This window comes from Condylura cristata, unplaced genomic scaffold (assembly GCF_000260355.1).
Source record: "Condylura cristata isolate star-nosed mole 26May11 unplaced genomic scaffold, ConCri1.0 scaffold00008, whole genome shotgun sequence".
NCBI lineage: Eukaryota > Metazoa > Chordata > Mammalia > Eulipotyphla > Talpidae > Condylura > Condylura cristata.
The window spans coordinates 14,977,304-14,998,853 of NW_004567109.1; the positions used below are offsets into that span (position 1 = coordinate 14,977,304).

Sequence of the window (21,550 nt, forward strand, 5' to 3'; positions counted from 1 at the left end):
GTCTCTGATGAATCCTCTTACTCCCCCAAACTCTGGCCTACATCAAGCTTCTGTATACATTAATAAATCAAATCTTTTTTAAAAAAGAAATCTAAAGTACAGTATCGTTATTACAGTTAGCTGTAATCCACATTTGAAAGTTGCTAAGAGTTTGCTCTTAAAGCTGCTAAGAGATCTCCTCATATCACACTTTAAAAAAAAAAAATGCTGTAGGCCCTCCCTGGTGGCGCAGTGGGTTAAAGCACACCACTGAGAGGCTAAGGCCATTAGAGCATGGGTTCGATCCCCGCCCCACGTGACCACATGGCGAGGCGGACCTCTCCTGACCCGCCCACTGCTCCCCTCAGCAGTGTACTTTGTCAGTCAGCCTGTTCTGCTCCCCACTCTCTCTCTGGTGAAGTCTCTCACCGTCCCTGCACCTCTGGCCTGTACCCCAGTTCTGTATGCATAAATAAATCTTAAAAAAAGAAAAACAAAAACAAAAAACAAAAAAACTCTGTATTAAGGAAAAAAATGCTGTAGCTCAGAATGGTTAAGTTGTTCACTGAAGTTAACTCTAGTGATCACTATGTAATATAGATAAATGTTATATACCTGAAACTAATGTCAATTATACCTCAATAAAAAAAAATGTGAGGGTAAAGAGAAAGTGGAATCCTTATGCATTACTGGTAGGAATATAAAATGATGCACCAACTTAAACAGGTTTGCAGTTTCTCAAGAAGTTTAACATAAAATTTACATACAATTAAACAACTGTATTTTTTAAAGAAATGAAAACATGAAGACATACATACAAATGTTCACTATTTCTTATAGATAAACATGATCACCAAAAGATGTTCACTTGTGAGTGGTTAGGAAAATGTGGTAGATTAGTAAAATGGAACACTGTTCATAAGCAGAAAGAACAAACCACTGACAAATATTATGTTGTGGGTGAATCTCTAAATCATGCATAAGTCTAGAAGCCCAACAAAAAAGGCAACATAATGTAAGATTCCATTACATGAAATGTCCAGAAAAGGCTCATGTAAAACAAATGGGACTGAGGGTAGAAATGAAGACTAATTGTAAATAGTCATGAGAAATTTTACTCAGGGGATGTAAAAATTCTACAACTCATTTGATAATTGCACAAATTTGAAAACTAAGTCACTGAATTATATACTTACAATAGGTGAATTTTATGATATATGAGATATAACTCAATAAAATTTTTGCTTTTAAAGAAATTTGGTCTTTAACAACAGGTAATTAAAAAAGCATTGAAGAATTTTAGGTAGGGATTCAACATGTAACCACTGAATTACAAATGAGGTAGCTGATTTTTTTTTTTTTTCAAAGTATCCTAAACACTCATGTGTGACTATTTAAAGAGTGTGAAAACGATGTGGAGAAAAGAATCACACAGGGATAACAGAAATAGAAACTGGAATGTACATTCAGGCATTCACTGGCCATGTCATATTATGAAAATCATTAAACCATATTGAATGTGTAGAATTATATTATTGTGTGTCTATGTAACATAATGAATATGTTATATGAGTAATGAATATGCTATAGTATGGCTTTTAGTGACCCAAAAACTGACAGCTCCATCAGTAGTGAAGCAATTTTAACAGAAGCAGCTGTATTAGGTTGTCTAATAAATTCCTGACAAAGATGCTAGGTTTCTTGCATCAAAATGTCTTTAGGGTCTTTGTATGGACACTACTAGAAACCAAGTTCCACCTATCTATTTAACCTAAGTTAAGATTCAAGTTTCTCAATTAAAAGAAAAGACTAAAGCAAAACCCACTGCTCGAGGAAACAGGGAAGAAAGGCAAAGCTCTACTGATCATGACACAAAATTCCTCCTCGGACAGCTGAATGGTTTAAGGAGTAAATGCAAGTGACAGGCCAACGTAAACACACACAACCAAACTGCTTAATTAAGCAAGGCAAATTTTCTTTAAAGAAAAGACATGTTAAGAATAAAACTAAGCAGATAGCAAACCATTAAAATAAGAAATAACTCACACCCATGGTTATTTCCTACTTCACAGTGGAAACATAAATTAAGAAAAAATATTTCTATTGGAAAGAGGAAAGGCACTATGCATGCAAAGTATGTTTCCAGCTCCATTTTCAAACACCAAGAGCCACAGCATTTATTAAAGTTGTGAGGTAGACAAGCTACAGCCCACAGGACAAATCTGGCTTGCCACCAATTTTGTAAGTCAATGGAAAATAACTACACTCATTCATTTACATCTTGCCTGTTGCTGTTTGCACTTCAACAGCAGAGGTGAACACTCACTACAGAGACCATCTGACTATCAAGGTTAAATATGTACTATCTGTACTCTACAAAAATAATTTTTGCAGCACTCATTTGCTTAATATTCAGTAAGATGAACCATTTGAATTTTTAAACAATTAAAAGTAAGATTTCTGGATCTGATAATGCACTAATTTAGGCAATACTCCAGGAATATCATGTGATAGGATACACACCAATACTGCATGTTATAGAGTAAAAGAGGACTGATTAGAAATATGTACAGAAATGAGAAAACCCAGAAGGTATTTAAAGTCAGTTTCCTCATTTTGGCATAATGTATATACCTTCCAGGCATGTATGTGCAACACCCAAGACCATTAACAGCAGCAGGTAATAATTACACAATAAAAGTTCATTTCAATATACACTAAATTGTAAGTTTCCTTTACCCCTTCAAGTTTTATATTAACCCTCAGTCTGTAAAGTCAGGTACTCTGTCACTAGGAAGCACTGCAATATCACGTATCACATTTTCCTTTGACATCATTATGGAAAGTCCTTACAACTTTTCTAAAGTAATGTCCACATATCAGCTGAGACAATGAATCTTTTAACTATGTTATTACCATGTGAAATTTTAGGATACATACACACACACACACACACACACACACACAATGTTTTGCCTTAAAACTTATGTCATTCAAACTCAGAGACAAAATTCTAGAATATATTACCCTATCCAGTGACAATTTTTATAATTTGTAAATCATTTTCCATTTTTTAGTCTCTCCAAATGTAAGCATGGCGTGTCTTTATTTTTAATTTTGATTGTCAAAAAAGTGACAGAAGTCAATGTAAACTATTGACTTCAGCTAATAATCAAGTGTCAATGAAGATTCAGTAACTGTAACAAATGGACCACTCAGAAGTAATCTCTATACCTGCTCTTGCATATTGCTATGAATCTAAAACTACTCTAAAAATTGTTTTAATTAGATATATTTAGAATACTCTGAATATTCGAGGTAAAGTGGCCATACATGATTTTTCCCAGGAAAACCCTGATTTAGGTCTGTGATCACAGCATAATTATTAATAAGTCTGCCACTCACTCTCAAAAGTGCCCCAGCTTGCATGATTAATTTTACATCACTTCTTTGCTTCAACTTCCCCATCTAGGAAATAAATAAGTATTCAAATCCAATTTCAATAATGAATTGGGAAAAGGAAGTGTGTACCAAGTTTCTGAGGTAAGAAACCATTTCCCATCTATTAAAAATACTTAGGAATTTTTGCCATCCAAAGTGCTAATTAATACACGTTTTTCATTCTAATCTACTGTTTAGGATCCTCTCTTCCTCCTCATTTTCAAAGATCTCAATGGCAATGTTTAAAGATCCAGTATCTTTTAACAACCTAAATGTATAAGTCGAAACACGTCTATTTATTAGCATACTAATTTGCACATACATTTTCTTTTAAACCCTGGCAAGATAAGATGCATTATGTGTAAAAGATATTCAGCTTATACCTGGGGAGGAGTCTGAAAAATCAGGCAAAATACTGTGATATTTCAGTGATGATACTATGGGAATACAGTCTTATTTTGTGTTTCGCAGCTTTATTTAAAATGAACCTATGCTATGTTTATAATGAAAGACCCTCACAAGTAGCCAAAGAACAAGATGGTCATGCTAAATCTGAAGTGGATATACAGCGGTTGCACCCAAATTTCAATAAATCCAAAATATTTTTGCGATCTAAGGTACAACCTAAGTAACATGAATTACTTTTAAGGAAGGTACAGGATACTTCTAGGATAAAGGGACTGTCCTTTGCTTATGCAAAGTGCTTCTAATGTCATCAGTGGCAAGAGACTTGAGTTCAAGGTGGTGGTAGAGTAATGGTTCTTACCCAGGTTTAAGCTTGAAGAGGATCCATGTGAAGAGAGGGAAGGAGGTGGTGTCTGTGAATGTCCTGGTCCCTGACTAGGGAGAGGCATGCCCACGGGTCCAGGAGAGGAGGAAAAGCTAAGGCCGTTATAAAAACTGTGTCCAATGGGGGTCAAGCTGCTCGATGTCCTCTTATAAAGGTCACTGCTGCCAGTCAGGGAGTCACGGCGGGAGCCACTGCCAGTGTTGGAGTTTGCAACTAAAATGGAATTAAAACAATGCAGATAAGAACAGGCCTGTTCTTCGAAGAACAAGCCCAGTGACCTGTTCCTAACATTTTGATCCAGACTCCTTACCACCGCAAATTTGTCAGCAGAGACAGCCTAACTGTTCATGTGGCAGTTCTATGGACAGGGAAAGTAATAAAGAGGACATGGCTCAGGTTAGCATGAAATTTTAGTTCAAAACATCACTTGCTAAATTTACCTTCCTTTTGTGTTGTAGATTTACAGTGTAGGGGAAGGTTCAAAAGTCAACAGTCACATAAGCTATGGAAAAGGTGAAAGAAAATGGGCTAGAAAGAATGCCTTTCATCAACCCAAAAGTTCCAGTGGAAATGGAGTACAGAAAAAAAAAAGATTTGTAAATGGGTTAACTGGCCTGCAGACTCCACAAGACTTATATATGAAAGCCTCAATGGATTCAGTCAAGAAGCTTTACTAGCCCCCAATTCAACATGCCCTTCTGTTTTGCGATCACATTGTTTGACAAACACTGCAATTATCCTACTGCTTACCTCACCACTTTCCTGTTTTTTATTTCCATCAAAACATTAAATATATACTGTTCTAGTATCCTTTTCTCTACTTTTCCACCAGATTCACCTTAATTCTTCTCTAAAGACTGGAGAAAACTGATTGTTTAAGGCACCCATTCAGCTCAGTCTTGAATGTGGAGTATACTACTCTGTTATCTTTGATATCATCCCTCTATTTTTAGCATCCACATTTCTATACATTCTCCTTGTTCTTCCCAAAGCCTGCAAAATCCTTCCCAGGTTTTCCTTCCCTTCAAGCAAACTATGAAAGTATAAGCAAATAGCTACATGAGTGTAAACCTGAAATAGGCCCCAAATGCATCACTGATCACAACAGCCTACCATCTAAAGGTCTGTGGGATGGCTGCATTCCCACGGGGCTCAGTCCAGATCTGCCTGTGGTATCTGTTCAAGGTTCCATGCATTGTCAGTGTTCCATAAAGATCGCAAAAACAATTAAAATTTGGTTTTAAGAGCACATCAGTCTGATTTCTACCTGCTGTTCCAAACCCTCCAAGGGCTGATCCCAGGGTGGCGCCAAGAGAACTGCTACTTCCAAATCCCAAAGATGTGTTGGCAGGCTGGGCGGAGCCCTGGGAGAAGAGGGAGCTGCTCTGCGAGTTGCTGCTCAGAGAGTTGTTGCCGTAGAAAGAGCTGGATGCCAGGTTGTTATTAGGCTGCTGCTGGGGCTGGGGCTGAGGCTGCTGGGTTCCTAAAGGGCGAAATGGTCCATTTGTTGTTCCAGCAAGACCACCAGCTGCTCCATTTGCTGAAGCTGCGGCTGCTGCAACAGCTATGAAGAAAGCAAACCAATTGGCTGTGAAGGGAACTGGCCACACTGACATGCTTAGTTATCCTTTTATGAAAATCTTTTAAAGCTGCCATATTTTTTTGAAAGCAGATACAAACCTTGTAAAGAACAGATCTATCTTTGATGCCTTTATAGAAGCGTCTACATTCTATTTCGACTTTCAATTTGAAGTCAAAATACCACTGGAGCAAATTTCTATGTTGGCGGCTTTATGAAGAGTTTACAGTTTAAGATAGGTACAGACAACAAATGTATCCAAGTTTAACTATGACCACTTCTTAAAAATCTCAAATTCGTAAGACTCTGCAGTAACACTGCTCTGTTCTGGATATTCCCACTGTCATCCCTCATTAAAAAATATAGACAGATGTGTATAAAGCTAAAAATAAAAACATATTATCTCCCAACCAACTTACTACTCTGCCACTTTTCAGTACTCCCTCTCACTTCCTCCATATCTGCATGCCCCCTCCCATCTGCAACACCACCCCTACCCCCATCAAAAATAAATAAATTAGTAACAATATATTATATGAAAAGAGTGGCAGAGACTTCTGCCAAGGGTGCCACTTGTATCAGCTGGTAACTGCAACCAAAAGAATCAGAATCCATTGAGGTTGCTCTGGCTCTCTCTCAAGTTCTAACAGGGCAGAACTACTATGTTGAGAATTGCCAGATGAAGTATATTTCACCCTATTTTAAGAACATCACCTGTTTTAGATCTCTGAGGTGAGTCCATTAAGGTGTCCACTCACCTGCTTGTGCAGCTGAGGAGCTAATGATGACTGGGGCAGGAGCCACAAGTCGAACAGGAGCTCCTAGACCATTTCTTGCTCCTGCATTCACCACTAGTGCACCAGTTTGGTCGTAGTAAGCAGCAGGAGCCAGCACCGGATAACCTGAGAACAGCAAGCCAACATATAAGAATATATATGGAACTAACAACTGTCTTCTGGGCACCAGAATATTGAAAATAGTCAGAAACTCAATTTGGGGGATAGACAGACCCAAATTTATATCCTGAGTTCACCACTTAGAAAATATTAAGACCATGAGTCCCTGGTTACCCATTTCCTCATCTGTAAAATGAGAAAAACAATGCCTGCTTATAAAATTCAGTGAAGATTCAGTTAAAAGATGAATATGAAAGGTCTGCCCTGAAATATGGCACATATTAAGTGCACAACAAAAGACAGTGTATTATCCGCAGTGTTAGAAAGAAAATTGGCAATATAGGGAACATGCTCCTCACAGCACTAATCAAGATTACCACGACTGAAATCCTTGTGTTGTTTTCTTGTCTATATAAGAGGGCACATATAATTAAAATCATAGCTCTTCCACATCACATAATCTAAGAACAAACACCCTACAATTTAGCAGGGAAAAACCTAGACAGGTTTCAGTTAACTGTATCTTTTAAATATCTTATGAGATGGCATTTTCAGAGTCTACTGAATGAGAAATTATAAGTGACTTCCCAATAAAATATAAATGTTTAATAACCATCAAAATAAATAGTGTTACTCACTGAACTCATAAATCCAGTCAGTAAGGATCCATTAACTTATGCAGAGACCTCTTAATTACCTCTTTCGAAGGAAGGCTCAAACTATACTCACCAAGCAACAGTATGTCAAGAAAAACATTAATGCAAGATACATATCAACCATATGTAGATCCCTACAAAGACCCTCTACTACTGGTTCAGGAGAAATCCTAGATATGTAAGAGATGACTATCAAAGACTATCAAGAAATTTCTAATATGCTGCTTAAAAAAAAAAATCAGTGTAAAGATTAAAGTCTTCAGAGTGGTGCCAGGTACCCCTGGCTACTCTTATCTTGAAGGAGAAAACAGATCATCCTCAAAGGGAAACAGCACATTCCAGGTGGAGTTTGTGGAGATTAAAGTATCTTCAATATAAAAGATTAAGACTGGCTCAGAACAATTAGTGCTCTCATCAATGAATTATGATCTCAGTGAGGGCAAGTAAATGTCATCCTTGCCAGTCAAGTCAGGATAAACCTAAGCAAGCTGAAAGCACTACCCATTCTCCTTTAAATCTCCCCCAAGAAGCATACATTTTATTCCTTTGAGTATAAGGAACAACACGGCCTCACCTGGCATGCCTGCAGCTAGTCCTTGTCCAAAAGCAAGGGCAGAATTCACTGCTGCAGCTGCCACAAGTGGATCTGTTTGCTGTCCCTGCTGGTTCTGATTGGGGGTCAAAGGACGCTGGTTAGCTCCTCCACGGAGAACCTGGGAGACAAAATACATCAAAAAGTTTTCGTCTCATTGGAAATATCTAAATATGTACTAAAATTGAGTCAGATTTCAAAAATCAAGGGTTAAAAGTCACTTTTCCTATTACGTTTTATATGACATGGCTGCTACAATAAGAATTCAATTAACATTTCAAATAGTGAAGTCTGTATCCATACCACCTTGAATGAGCCCAATCTGGTCTGATCTCAGAAATTAATCATCTACTAAGCATGGTCAGACCTGGCTAGTATTTGGATGGGACAACATTTCAAACAGTACAATTTCATCCTACCATTCTTAGTTGTAATGTATTACCTCTATAAGCAGTCAAAGCATATAAAAATGATGAATCACTCATTAAACACTCAATTATCACCATCTGCCAAGTACCAGAATAAAGCAAGAACAGGCATAGTCTCTGCTCTCTTGCAGCCTTTATTCTATGAATGAGGCAGATAATAAATGGTAACCCCATAATATAATGTTATTAGCACTCCAACACAGAGTAGGTTAAGAATAATATAATGGAGGGGAGAGGGTATTTAGATAGGACCAATATGGGTAATTTGTCTACACAGTCAAAACATCTGTGTCATTTAAAAAAAGAATCTAAAAGGAAATATATTCTCTTAATGGGATATGATAACATTTTCTTTACCTAAAATACTATTCCCACTCATCAAGGCCCAAATGAGCTCGCCAGATTTTTTTTTAAAGGAGGTTCCAATAAGCTAGTTGGGCCTTGATGTTTCTATTTTTCCATTCATAAATGCCATAAACATATAGCAATCTAAACAGAGATGAGTATTTATCAAGAACACTGACACTTCAGTACAGAATACCAGTTCTGCCCCTATGACAGTTATTTATTATCTTATTTAAGTACGTGTATTACTAATAAATTTATTTATAATTATTAATAAAATAAAGGTATGCTGGTAATTATTTTCATTCTGAACATGCTGAAGAATCTATTTTACCCAATAAATACATTCTAGCAAGGGACAATACAAAACTCACAACACAAGGTGAAAATTGTCAAAGACCTTTGTGGTCATTTTAATTACCAAAGTTTATAAACCAATGCACTTTGTAATTTTTCAAAAGCAAAAAAAAAATTTATTTATTTATGCTTACATAACTGGGGTACAGGCTAGAGGTGTGGTGGGTGAGAAGATTCAACACAGACTGAGTGGGGAGCAGAACAGGCAGATGCACTTAAATACACTGCTGAGGGGAGCAGTGGGTGGATCAGGAGAGGTCTGCAGCAACATGTGGTTCCCTCCTTGGTGAGGGATCCAGCTCGTGCTGCAGTGGCTTCAGAGAGCTTCATAATGCGGTGCTTTAACCCACTGTACCACCAGGGAGGGCCCCAAAAGCAAAATTCTTATCAAATCACCATCACTAACACTCATTTGTGGATGACATAGTCAGAAATCTGGTACAAATTACCACCACTTGGCTAAAAATGTAGAATAAGGACAACAATTACATTTTTTATTAAATGAGCATCAGGTGAACAACAGTGTCCTTATTGGCAAGATGAGATGTGTGGACATTAATTTACCCAATAGCTCTTATTTTCTTATCTGTAATAGTACTGACAAAAATAACTCACCCTGCAGATTTACTGAGAATATCAGAATTAATGTCTATAATGTCTATTAATTCATATACGGTACCCAGCAAGTACTATTAATATCAAAATATTGGACAATTTATTTCTAAGGAATCTAAACAACTGGAGAAGAAAAGTACTTCAATCTACTTAAAAGCATCAAGGGAATCACACAGGTGAGTGTCTGAACCAAGACTTAGAAAATGCACAAAAATATCCCAGAAGAGCTCTCTGGGAAATGTTAACAATATGAATAGACATATGGTAAACACCAATAGTTCAAAACTGCTATTTAAGAGCTGTGTGAAAGGACAGGAGGCAGGGAGTGGGCAAAGAATCTGAAGAAAAAGTCATCAAAAGAGTTAACTGAGTCCCATTTTAATGTAGGGAGCAAGCAAAATACCTCCATTTGTCTGTTCTCTAAACATCTGTGGGGTACATCTTGAGCATAAATCCAAGGTCTTAAGTCAATCACCAACATTCATGAATTTTAATGTAATCAATAGTTGTCAAGTCTGAATTTTATGGAAACAAATATATAAAATTCCCCATGTAACATCTTAAAATCTAGCAAAATCAACAAAAAATAAGATTGAGCATGTATTTACAAAGCACTAACCTAGCAGATTGTTTATTACCTATCTCCACAATGCTGAAGCTATTAAATTCACATCTCTTTAAAAAAAAAAAAAACATTTATTTATTCATACAGAACTGGGGTACAAGTCAGAGGTGCAGGGGCGGTAAAACACAGAGTGGGGAGTGGGGAGCAGAACAGGCCAACTGAGGAAGTAGCAGTGGGCGGGGCAGGAGAGGTCTGCCACACCATGTGGGTCACCTCCGGGGCCAGAGATCAAACTCACACTGCAGTAGCTGCGTCCTAACCCATTGTGCCACCAAGGAGGGCCCCACATCTCCTTTTTTTTTTTTTGGGGGGGGGGGTTTGTTTATTTATGCATATAAGAACTGGGTATAGGCCAGAGGTGCAGGGGCCATGAGAGGATTCACCAGAGACAGAGCAGGGAGCAGAACAGACAGACTGACTGAAATACACTACTGAGGGGAGCAGCAGGTAAAACAAGAGAGGTCTGCTGTGCCATGTGGTTCACCTCCCTGGCAGGGGATCAAACTCATGTTGCAATGGCTGAGGAGAGATTTACAGTGCTGAGACTTAACCCCTTTCGAGCCACCAGGAAGGCCCTAAATTCACATTTCTTTTGAAGATGCTGATTTAAACTCAAAATTTGAAAGCAACCAATATTATAATTAATAGTCATTCAATTCTCTATAGTTCACCATGGCTGGTAGAATCATCATCATTTAGAGTGTTCAGAAGCCACCATACACTCTCATCTATCAAAACATATTATCCAATAACAAATCATGACGAGGTTTAACCCCATACTTAGGATATTCTTTTTTTCCCTAGTCATTCTAAACAGAAAAGAATGAAATGTTTATCAGGTGTCAAAGGAACCCTGGAGAAGGTTGAAACAGAAATGAAAAGATGAAGTGGTTAGAATTAAAAATGAAGTGGTTGGAATGTCACTGACTTCGCAGTTTCAACAATCAGAATATAGTGAAAATGCCTAGAACAAATGCTTTCGGATAAAATGACTATGAGAAAGGAGTTCATCCAGGAAAACCACATTTGCCTGTAAGTGAAGCCAGAAACCAGAATAAGTAACATTGGAAGTTAAAATGTACAGCACTAAGAAGCTAAAGCCACCTCAGCACGACTTCAATTCCCGCCCACCCTGGAGGTGATGGTGTGGCAGACATCTCCTGAACCGACTGCTGCTCCCCTCAGCAGTGTACTTCATCAGTCAGCCTGTTCTGCTCCCCACTGCCTCCCACATCTCCCTCACCTCTCTCTGCCCCTTCACCTATGGCCTGTACCCTCATTCTGTATGCATAAATAATCTTAAAAAAAATTAAAAACCATCACACAAATATAGGTTATTCAGAGAATAATCTACTAAGAAATTTATTAACAAGTATTACTGAATCTGTCAATAAATTATTTCCATATTCCCTTATATCTGTAGTACTAGAATTCTATCTACTACATAGAAAATTGTGTACTAGCTTCCAAAATTAAAAAAAAAAATCACACTATAAAAATACTGAACCAGAAGAAATTAGACCTGTTTTTCTTATTATTTTATGGAATCTAAATAAATTAAACATGTATTTTCTCTTCTTAATGCAATCGATAAAAAAGCAAAGGATTCTTGTTTATCACACCACGTGTGCTTATACGAGCACAATGGTTTGTCTCAAGAGACAACTTTTATCTGATGATGCGTATCAAATATAAATGTTTATTTCATTTGCATCTCTAGGCATTTATACCATGGAAATAATTACAGATTTATGCAAAAGATATTAGTTTTAGTTATAGCACCAAAATATTGCTAGTTAAATATCAAGTAGCAATGGGTTAGTCAAAGAATATATGGTATGCTAGTGAATGGAATGAAATATGGCCAGAAAATGTCTTTTAAAAGAACCTTAAATAACATAGCAAAGGGGAAAAAAAAAAGCTAAACGAAGTGGGCAGAATCCCAGCAAGAAATTAATAGGATAGAATGACAAACTAGAAAATTTTGGGGTTTTTTTGACATGAGGGCTTAAAGGTGATTTTAAGTTTCCAAGTTACAATTTTCAACAATAAACTGGAGTTACTTCTAGTAAGCCAGAGAAAATGGCTTATTTAAAATAAAACACAATAGGTAAAACCAAACCAAAACAACCCCTTGATAGTTGACTGCAAAACTGAGGCAACCTGAAGGAAAGGGTGATGGGATGGAAGCAGGAGAGGCCTGGGTGCTAAGGACCTCAATGAACATTAACTGGGGTTTTGGTGGTAGGCATGGTGTGAAAACATTCAGTATAGGTTTAAACCTAAAAAAACTCCACCTTAAGAAAGATTTAAAAATAACATAGTTTTGCTGTAAAGTATCGCCTTTCCCAACTAAATTAAAATGCTCTTGTTACTCTAAGTTTTTAAAAGGTGTAAGATTTCTATCCCATCTATTCAGTGTTTGAATATGCAATCTGAAGAACTGGAATATCTCCTATGGTAGCAAGCTATTTGTACATGATCTGAGACAGTGCTTAGCACTAACTGTAGAGTATGGCAGGAAAAAAATTTACTATCAGTTTGAATACTCACTTTTGCTACTTGCTAATAGCTACATGCCCTTAACAGGGCAATTGTCAAAGCAGTTTTTCATATGCAAATTGTTTACTCTGTGCCTTAATTAGCGACAGAGACAAAGGACCTGACACATAAGAGGCATTCAGTAAGCACAGTTAAGTCTGAGCCTGAAATCAGATACAAACATGGAGAAGGAACTCACCCTTTTTGCAATGTTTCCTATTAGGCACAACCATACTTTTTAATTGTATACAACAACTAGAATTCACACTTTTGTTTACATTTACCTGCTGTTGCCCTTGCTGAGCCTGTGGGGTGGTCTGCTGATTAGCAGAATTAGTTGCTGCTGCAGCAGCTGCAGCTTGCTGCTGAAAAAGACTGGCAGGGTAGACTCCCCAGGGAGTAACTCCATAATACTGGTGAGGGACCACAGCAGGACCTAAAAATAGTAAGAAAAGATTTAGAAAAGCTTAAACTAGTAAGAATAATCAGGGTTTCCCAAAACTACATGTGACTCAGCAGATCCCAATGCAAACCATTAAATGAATGATATACCGATTCATTCTAATCATTAATTGTTTTTGGAAAATAAAAGATATCATATAATATCCCCACACCAAAGTTTCCAAAGTCAGTAATACCATCGGGAATAGGCAAAGCAGCTAGTGAAAAGACCAAACTTACAGATATACAGACACCGTTTGACAAACAGAAATTGGAAAGGGAGGGTTTAAGAACAGATGGCAGAATTGGCCTTGGACAGAAAGACAGACATATTTTTCCCGGAAAAAGAAAGAACAAATGTAGACAAAGTGTGTGTCAGAAAGAAATATATGAAGAGTATGTGTGCTCAAAGTGACAGAACAGAACAAAAGATAGAATTCCTGCTTTCTATGGCAAAGATGGCACCTAAGGTGATTCACAGGGAAAGGGATCCCAGTGTTTCATTTACTCTAGAAAGATGAAAATCAATCAAATATTCTGAAAACAAAACCCAGGCAACCCATTGTTCAATTTTCAGGATGTTTAGTCTTCCAATATCTATTTTTAAAGTTGCAAAGGTCATTCCACAGAACTACATTTGGACACTGATACATGAAATTTTAAATTTAAGTCAAAGTTGAAGAGAAACAAAAATATAATACTTTGATTTCTTGCGTACCCTAACAATGCTTAACATTCTGTCTTATTCCTAATAACCTGTTTACCTTCTTTGACAACAAGAAACAGGATAGTCTGCCACTCAGTAGTAAACAGGCAACAATGCTGTACATACAACAACCCAGGTGTGGCAGAAAAGTTAATCAAGAATTTCTCTCATGTGGTGGTAAGAAACACCAAGGCTGTATATTTGTTAAGACAAAAGTTCAAGTCAGCCATCAAATCTGCAAAATATATCTCCAAATCGAACTTTCTTAGTTAAAAGCAGAGTTTAAAATACTTGCAACTTGGTTAAGAATATCTGTACCTTACCAAAGAGGTGGAAAAAAGAGAGTATCTGTACCTTACAATGCAGGTCCAAATAACTTTCAAAAAGTTGAAGTTATTCTGACTTTAACAGCTAACCTTATAGAAACATATGCCTAAGTCCAAATAAATCATTACATTTTTTGCTTACCCTTACTAGGCTTCTAAAACACAAATAAGCCCAATTAAATCGCTGTCCAATATTGCTCTACCATTTCTAATTTGGAATAACAGCTTCCCCCAACAACATTATTCTGTTGTTAATGTTAATGAGGGGGGGAATTATCCACTGTTTAGATGGGTATTCTGAGTCCTCAGGTTTCTTCCACAAACCAAAGCTATGCATGTAGGCTCGAGGCACGTTAAAAACGCTTTGTGTCACAAAAGTCAGTAGACTTCCTATACACAAACAACCAATCAGAAGTAGAAATAAAAAAAAATCATCTCTTTTACAATAGAAACAAGAAAATCAAGTACTTGGAAATAAACCTAACAAAAGAGGTGAAGGACATATACAAAGAAAATTATAAAGCTCTGATAAAAGAAATACAAGAAGACACAAAGAAATGGAAAGACATCCCCCTGCTCATGGATTGGAAGAATTAACATCATTAAAATGGCCATCCTACCAAAGCAATATACAAATTCAATGCTATTCCAATAAAAATCTCAATGACATTCTTCAAAAAAATAGAACAAATATTGATGAGATTTATATGGAACCACAAAAAACCTTGAACAGCCAAAACTCTCCCGACTAAAACAAGAGAGACCAGAGGTATCACAATCCCAGACTTCAAGCTATACAACAAAGTCATAATAATCAAAACTGCATGGTACTGGAATAAGAACAGACATACAAAACAATGAATTCTAATAGAAAACCCAGATATAAACCCACAAGTTTATGGACAGCTTATTTTTGGCAAAGGAGCAAAGAATATGCAATAGAACAAAGAAAGTTTGTTCAGCAAATGATGTTGGGAAAACTGGACTACTACATGCAAAAAAATGAAGCTAGACTACTACCTCGCACCTTGTAAAAAAAAAAAAAAAAAACAACTTGTAATGGATTAAAGAAGTACATATAAGACCCAAAACCATAAAATATCTTGAAGAAAAGATAGGCGAAACTCTGCATAACTTACACCTCAATAATATCTTTAAAGATACATCACCCAAAGCAACTATAGTGAAGGAAATGATAAATAGCTGGGACTACAGCAAGTTAAAGAGCTTCTGTACAGTAAGAGAGACACTACACCAAACAAAGAGACATCCCATTGATTGGGAGAAAATATTTGCACACAATACTAAAAACAAAGGAATGATCACAAAGGTACACAAGAGCTGACTAACTCAACAAAAACAAAGACATTTTTCTAAAGAAGAAATGCAGATGGACAGCAGGCATATGAAAAAATGTTCAACATCACTGGGAAATACAAATTAAAACCACGAGATATCATCTCACACCAGTGAGAATGGCACATATTAAAACAACTAGCAACAGCAAATGTTGACAAGGATGTGTAGAAAAAGGAACTTTCCTTCACTGCTAGCAGAAGTGCAAACTGACACAACCACTATGGAAAGCTGTTTGGAGGTTTCTCAAAAAGCTAAAAATAGAGCTTCCCTATGACCCAGCAATCCTACTCTTAAGTATCTATCCAAAGGACACAAGAACACTGATTCAAAAAGATACCTGCACCCCCATGTTTATTGCTGCTCTATTTACAATAGGGAAGATGTGGAATCAACCCAAATGCCCAAAAACAGAAGAATGGTTTTAAAAGATGTGGTACATATACACAGTGGAATATTACTCAGCAATCAAATATTATAAACTCATACCTTTTGCAGCAACATGGATGGAGCTGGAAGAGATCATGCTTAGTGAAATAAGCCAGAAAAGAAAGAAAAATACCAGATGGTTTCACTCATAGCAGAAGCGAAAGGGATTGGGGGGGGCAGGGTGAAGGGAGAGAGAGGCAAACAAATGTAGTAGAGTAAAAATGAAAACAATGAACAACTATAAACCAGAGACATTTTATGGGAGTGGAAGGGAGAATGGGATCAGAACTGGGGTGGGAAGATTGCCCTAGACTATGGTGATGGCACACAGGTGAGTTGATGGTGGGAAGCCCATGGAGATTACAACTGAGAAGAAAAATGCACAAAATGAAGAATGATGTTAAAAAAAAAAGTCAGTTCTGGGGCCCTCCCTGGTACTGCAACAGGTTAAAGCACAGGATTATGAATCTCTTCACAGCCACTGCAGCACGAGTTTGATCCCGACCATTTATGAACTCACTATGGTGAAAGCAACTGTGTCACAGCCACAGAGTCAAACAATAAAGTGCTTATCTTTGAAAGAGTTCAATCTCAAGGGAGAGAAAAATATGTGCATATACCCACAAGCAAATAAATACAAACCAATAAAAAGTAATAGAGCAAGAGGGTCAGCAATGCCATCTAAGAAGATTCCCAGGCAAAGAATGGAAATAATTTACTATAGGAGACTAAGCAGAAATAACGCCCAAAAACAAAGCAGCTTAAGCCAACATTTAACTGCAACAATCTTAAAAAAATCAGTATAATATTATGTGAGGGAAACCAATAGCAGTCAATATAGAGAGAGACAGGGTGGTATGAATGTAGGCTGTATGCACACAGTACTAATCCTCACTAATCTTTGGAACAAAGTTTCCTTAAAAATACTGATTTTGAGGAACACATCTTACCCACTAACCAAGTAAATTGTAATGGCTATCCATGTCTGATAGTAAGGGCAGTATACCATATTTGGATGGATAAGTTGGAAATCAACAAAGAGTTTTTAAAAAGGGTAAGATTTCTGTTTGGAATAGTTTTTCTTGAACAATTTAAGGGAGCACAGCAAGAAAGAGAACCAAGCAAAACAGCTGTGCGTATGGGAGAACAGCTGCAAAATTCTAGGCATTGAATATAAGGACCTAGACAACAGCAGATCAAAGATAGCAGAAAGATGTGAACAAGAAGAAAAGAGGCCCAAAATAAACATATGAGCAACTGGTCCATTTATCAAAATACCTATATATGTGGTAGCTGATTAATTTGCCATTGGACATGTTCAGGTCTCAGATTATACCTAAGCAGAGATATTCACTTGGCCGGTAGATGACATTGGAAATCAAGAGCAAAATCTCCACTGGAGACAAGGATTAGGGTAAGAATAATACAGAATGCATGCCAATCTCAAACAGCCTTCTAGCAGAATATCTCACCTAGTGTCGCTGCTGCAGCCAATCCAGCTGTGTAGGGGTCCGTCCCTGGGGGAGCAGCACTGATGATGTATGGGTTGGGGACAAATGCAGCGGGAGCTAAACCTGCTGAAAACATACCTGTCAGTAAAAACAAATTTGACTAAAACTGAAGCCCTACCAAATACCTACATAGTTTAGTTCTTCATTCTGGGTCATAGTTAAAGAAAACAGACAAGCTAGTGTAGGTTGAGAGTAAAGAGAAATTTTTAAAAGATAACATAAGCCCTGTAACTAAAGGTTATGGTACTATTTACTACGATCTTTCATTAAACTTTGCTAAAGAATTAGAATTGCTTATTTGACTTATGATTCAGCACAATTTCTAAAAGATTTTCTAAACAGTTTTCCTCAAAGAAAATACATGCTATTTATAAAGACTGCCATCTACAATTATAAAATGCCAGACTGCTGACAAAATATACCAGGCCTTAATTAATCTATGATGGGAGCAATCTTTTCTTCTATGGCATACCATAATCCATGACTGGCACTCTCCTTTCTACTACTTTGGCACATTTAAAAAAAAAATCCTATTTGTACTTATTTACATGTGGAATGCTTTGTTTGGGGGAGGGGCGGGGGGCCCATAAAACAAAACAATAGTTAAGTCAAAACTGCTATAGGAAATGGGCAGGGCTACTTTAGTTATATGAGCATACTTTCAAAAAATTTCAATACATGTTACTTGGAAATAGACTGATAGTACTACCTGCTACTTAATAAGATGGAAAGTTGATGTATCACCCTATTCAAACCCAAGGTCAAAACCGTTATTTTATCAATTTCATCTAATCTTACCACAAGAGTTTCTGCTAATCACTACTAGTCAGCACAGTAAATACTGAAACAGGCCTTCCCCGGTAGGGCAGTGGGTTAAAGTGCAGCACTGTGAAGCTGGTGGCAGCTGCTTTGGTACAAGTTCAATCCCCGCCCTGGTGGTGACCCACATGGCAGCAGACCTCTCCTTTCTTGCCCACTGCTCCTTTCAGCAGTGTACTTCGTCAATCTGTCTGTTCTGCTCCCCACTCTGTCTCTCATGAAGCCTCTCACCCTCTCCCCTGTACCTCTGGCATGTACCCCAGTACAAATAACCATAAATAAATAACCACAAATAAATAAATAAATCTTTTTTAAAAATAAATACTGAAACACCTGTGGTAGAGCATTAGCTGAATACTAAGAAATCGTGAGTTGAGGTCTAAAAGATGAATCCAAAATAAGAAATGTCACCAGAGGTGACTGGACGAGAGGATTTGTCCAGACTTTCATTATCAATGTCTACTACTACACTGCACAATAGCCGGCTATCATAACACAGCTGCAACCCCTATAACAAGCACGCTATAGACTTAGGAACTTACCGATGTGAGGTTGATGCGCAGCTGCTAGTGCATATTGCTGTTGCTGAGCAGCTGTCAACTGCTGGACAGCAAGTGCATTCGGTCTTTGGAATAACTGATGTAAGAAAAAAGACATGGAGAAGTTAGAGAATCTCTCATGAAATAATTTTAAGATCTCTTTGAATACAAATGTTTAAAAAACCCTTATTTAGGCACATTAATTTAAACAAAAAATGTCTTATGCCTTACTCCATTCCCATGATGTTGAGATGCTTGGTTCTCTTTCCTTTTTCTTTACTTCAATTTTGTGGACCCAGCTCCCACGTGCTGACTACTTTGCAGATTACTATGTCCCCTGAACCATAAACATACACACAAATGCCCCAATGGCTGCCAACAGTGCTGACAGTCTTGCCTACTTCAAAGGACAATTAAAAATTAAACAAATATACTACAAAATGACTCACCACACAACTAAAGTCATATTCCTTCAGTTCTTTTGAAAGCCCACAAACATTTCAAATTAAACCTCTCTTGCATATGAAAAAATGTTTAACATCACTTGTAATAAGGGAGATGCAAATTAAAACCACAATGAGATACCACCTCAGTGAGAATAGCACATCTTAAAACAACTAGCAACAACAAATGTTGGTGAGGATGTGGAGAAAAAGGAACTCTCCTGCACTACTGGTGGGAAGGCAAACCAGTACAGCCACTACGGAAAACTGGAGGTTTCTCAAACTGCTAAAAATGGAGATTCCATACGACCCAGCAATCCCACTCCTAGGTATATACCCAAAAGACACAAAAACACTGATTCAAATTAAGCCTCACCTACTCACATTTTGAAAAGTAATATGAAAAGTACTCATTTTGTTCTTTGGCTACCTCTTCCAGAGGAAATGTTTCTATAGGATCTAGCAATACACCCTAATGAGGAAATTAGAAACTACCCAAATCTGGGGAGCTCCAGTTTCTTAGGGTACCTATTTTTTATAGGGAGGGGATAAAACAGAAAAATAGCTGCTACTCACAAAACTTAGGCTGTGCACTCAGTAGTCTGAGCATACGTTCTAGTTGTCAAAAAAGGGAAAAGGTTCACTAACCTTGATATTAAGGATACCCCGAGATTCTATGTTAATGTATAAGCCAATAATTCATTTATTCAACAAATATTTATGAAACAATACCTATGAGGCACTGTGCAAGGAACTTGGGATACGAAATTGAATAAAATGTTTTAGGTCTTAGTCCAAATGGCACTGCTGTGACAAGGAAAGGAGCTGCTAATAGCCTGGTTTGGGAGTGCTGAGATGAACCTCCCTCCAAGTCATACTGAAGACTTCTTTATTTGCTGAAATCAGACCCAAAGAGCTTACTGAAAGGAAATCCTTGAGGATGACCATCCATCTATATGCCCTCCCTATAGAATTTTTCAGCAGTTCAGCTGAGTCACTGGATGATATACAACAAACACTACAGATAAGACTTATAGGCGCCTTCATAAAGAGACTCGATAATTTTAGTTATAAGGAGTTAACAATAATCCACTTTACAAATGGACTTTTAATGTTATCCTAGGCAGCAGAGAGACTTTACCCTATAGTTTGGCTATTTTTATGTCTCTAATATATTAATAGACTGACTATACATAATAAGGTGAATATCTTGAACATGCTGACCATCCTCACCTTATTTCTATATATTCATTTTTCTAAAGACCAGTGTAAAATATGTCTTTGCCTTTTACAGTGTGAATGCCAAAAGTAACCCTACAAAAAGATTCCAAAAATAGACTTTGACTTTCAAAGGTTAAAAAAAGATCAAGTTTCATATTAGGCTTTTCATAAAATACGTCTTCCAAGGAAATACTGGCAACTACACATCAACACTTGTTCACTCCAGGAAGGAAGCCAGAGTACTCCTTAGAAACTGTGATCTTGTGATTGTTACAGCAACTTTATTTCACAACACTTTTGTTTTTCCTTAAAGGACATGTCGTATAGTACAGGAAGCACAGCCAGGTGACAGAAAACAAGCAAAATCATGGGAAATTGCTTTCACATTTTCCCCAAGGTGTAAGAGCACCTGGTGGCTCAACTAAATATATACTGTCTCTTTAATGGGTCCTTAGAATTTTCCCAGTCTAAACTTTTTAGAATATTTAACATTTCTCACAGTGTTAATTTTAATCTCGTCCTTCTAACCTTCTTTGTTGTGTTGCAAACAAAATAATTCATTTCAAACATCTTTTTAAATTATTATTATAGTTTATTTTTACATCATTTTGTGTCTTTTCCCATCTCCAGTTGTAATCCCGTGGCAACAAACATCTTTTTAAAGCACCTATTATTAGCTAGGTGCTATAACATGAAGCTAGAGAAATAAAAATGGTGTGTTCAGAATGTGACTCTTGGCGTCATCTTGATTTGCTAATTTAACCAGTACTACCAGTGCTCTTCCCTAAGTCTTCTCCTTATTTCGCATGATTTTAATATTGCACATAACTAATCATTATGCATTTGCATTGTATCTGTAAACATAACATAAAAAATGTATAGTGAGGCCCTCCCTGGTGGCGCAGCGGTTAAAGC

General features: G+C 37.2%; 1 protein-coding gene across 6 annotated transcripts in view; it reads right to left on the bottom strand.

Moving 5' to 3' along the window:
• PUM1 (pumilio RNA-binding family member 1) overlaps positions 1-21,550 on the bottom strand; it is a 101,650-nt gene that overhangs the window by 20,902 nt on the left and 59,198 nt on the right. For 3 of the 6 annotated variants that reach the window (XM_004678715.2, XM_004678713.2, XM_012722462.1), the window contains 7 exons: positions 18,975-19,068; positions 17,575-17,676; positions 13,129-13,280; positions 7,916-8,054; positions 6,548-6,691; positions 5,478-5,774; positions 4,187-4,423 (listed from right to left, as the gene is read on the bottom strand). In XM_004678715.2, coding sequence (XP_004678772.1) covers positions 4,187-4,423; positions 5,478-5,774; positions 6,548-6,691; positions 7,916-8,054; positions 13,129-13,280; positions 17,575-17,676; positions 18,975-19,068 — 1,165 coding nt within the window. Of the gene's footprint in view, positions 1-4,186; positions 4,424-5,477; positions 5,775-6,547; positions 6,692-7,915; positions 8,055-13,128; positions 13,281-17,574; positions 17,680-18,974; positions 19,069-21,550 lie in introns of all 6 variants that reach the window. The other 3 variants (XM_012722463.1, XM_012722461.1, XM_004678716.2) reach the window with 2 other exon arrangements.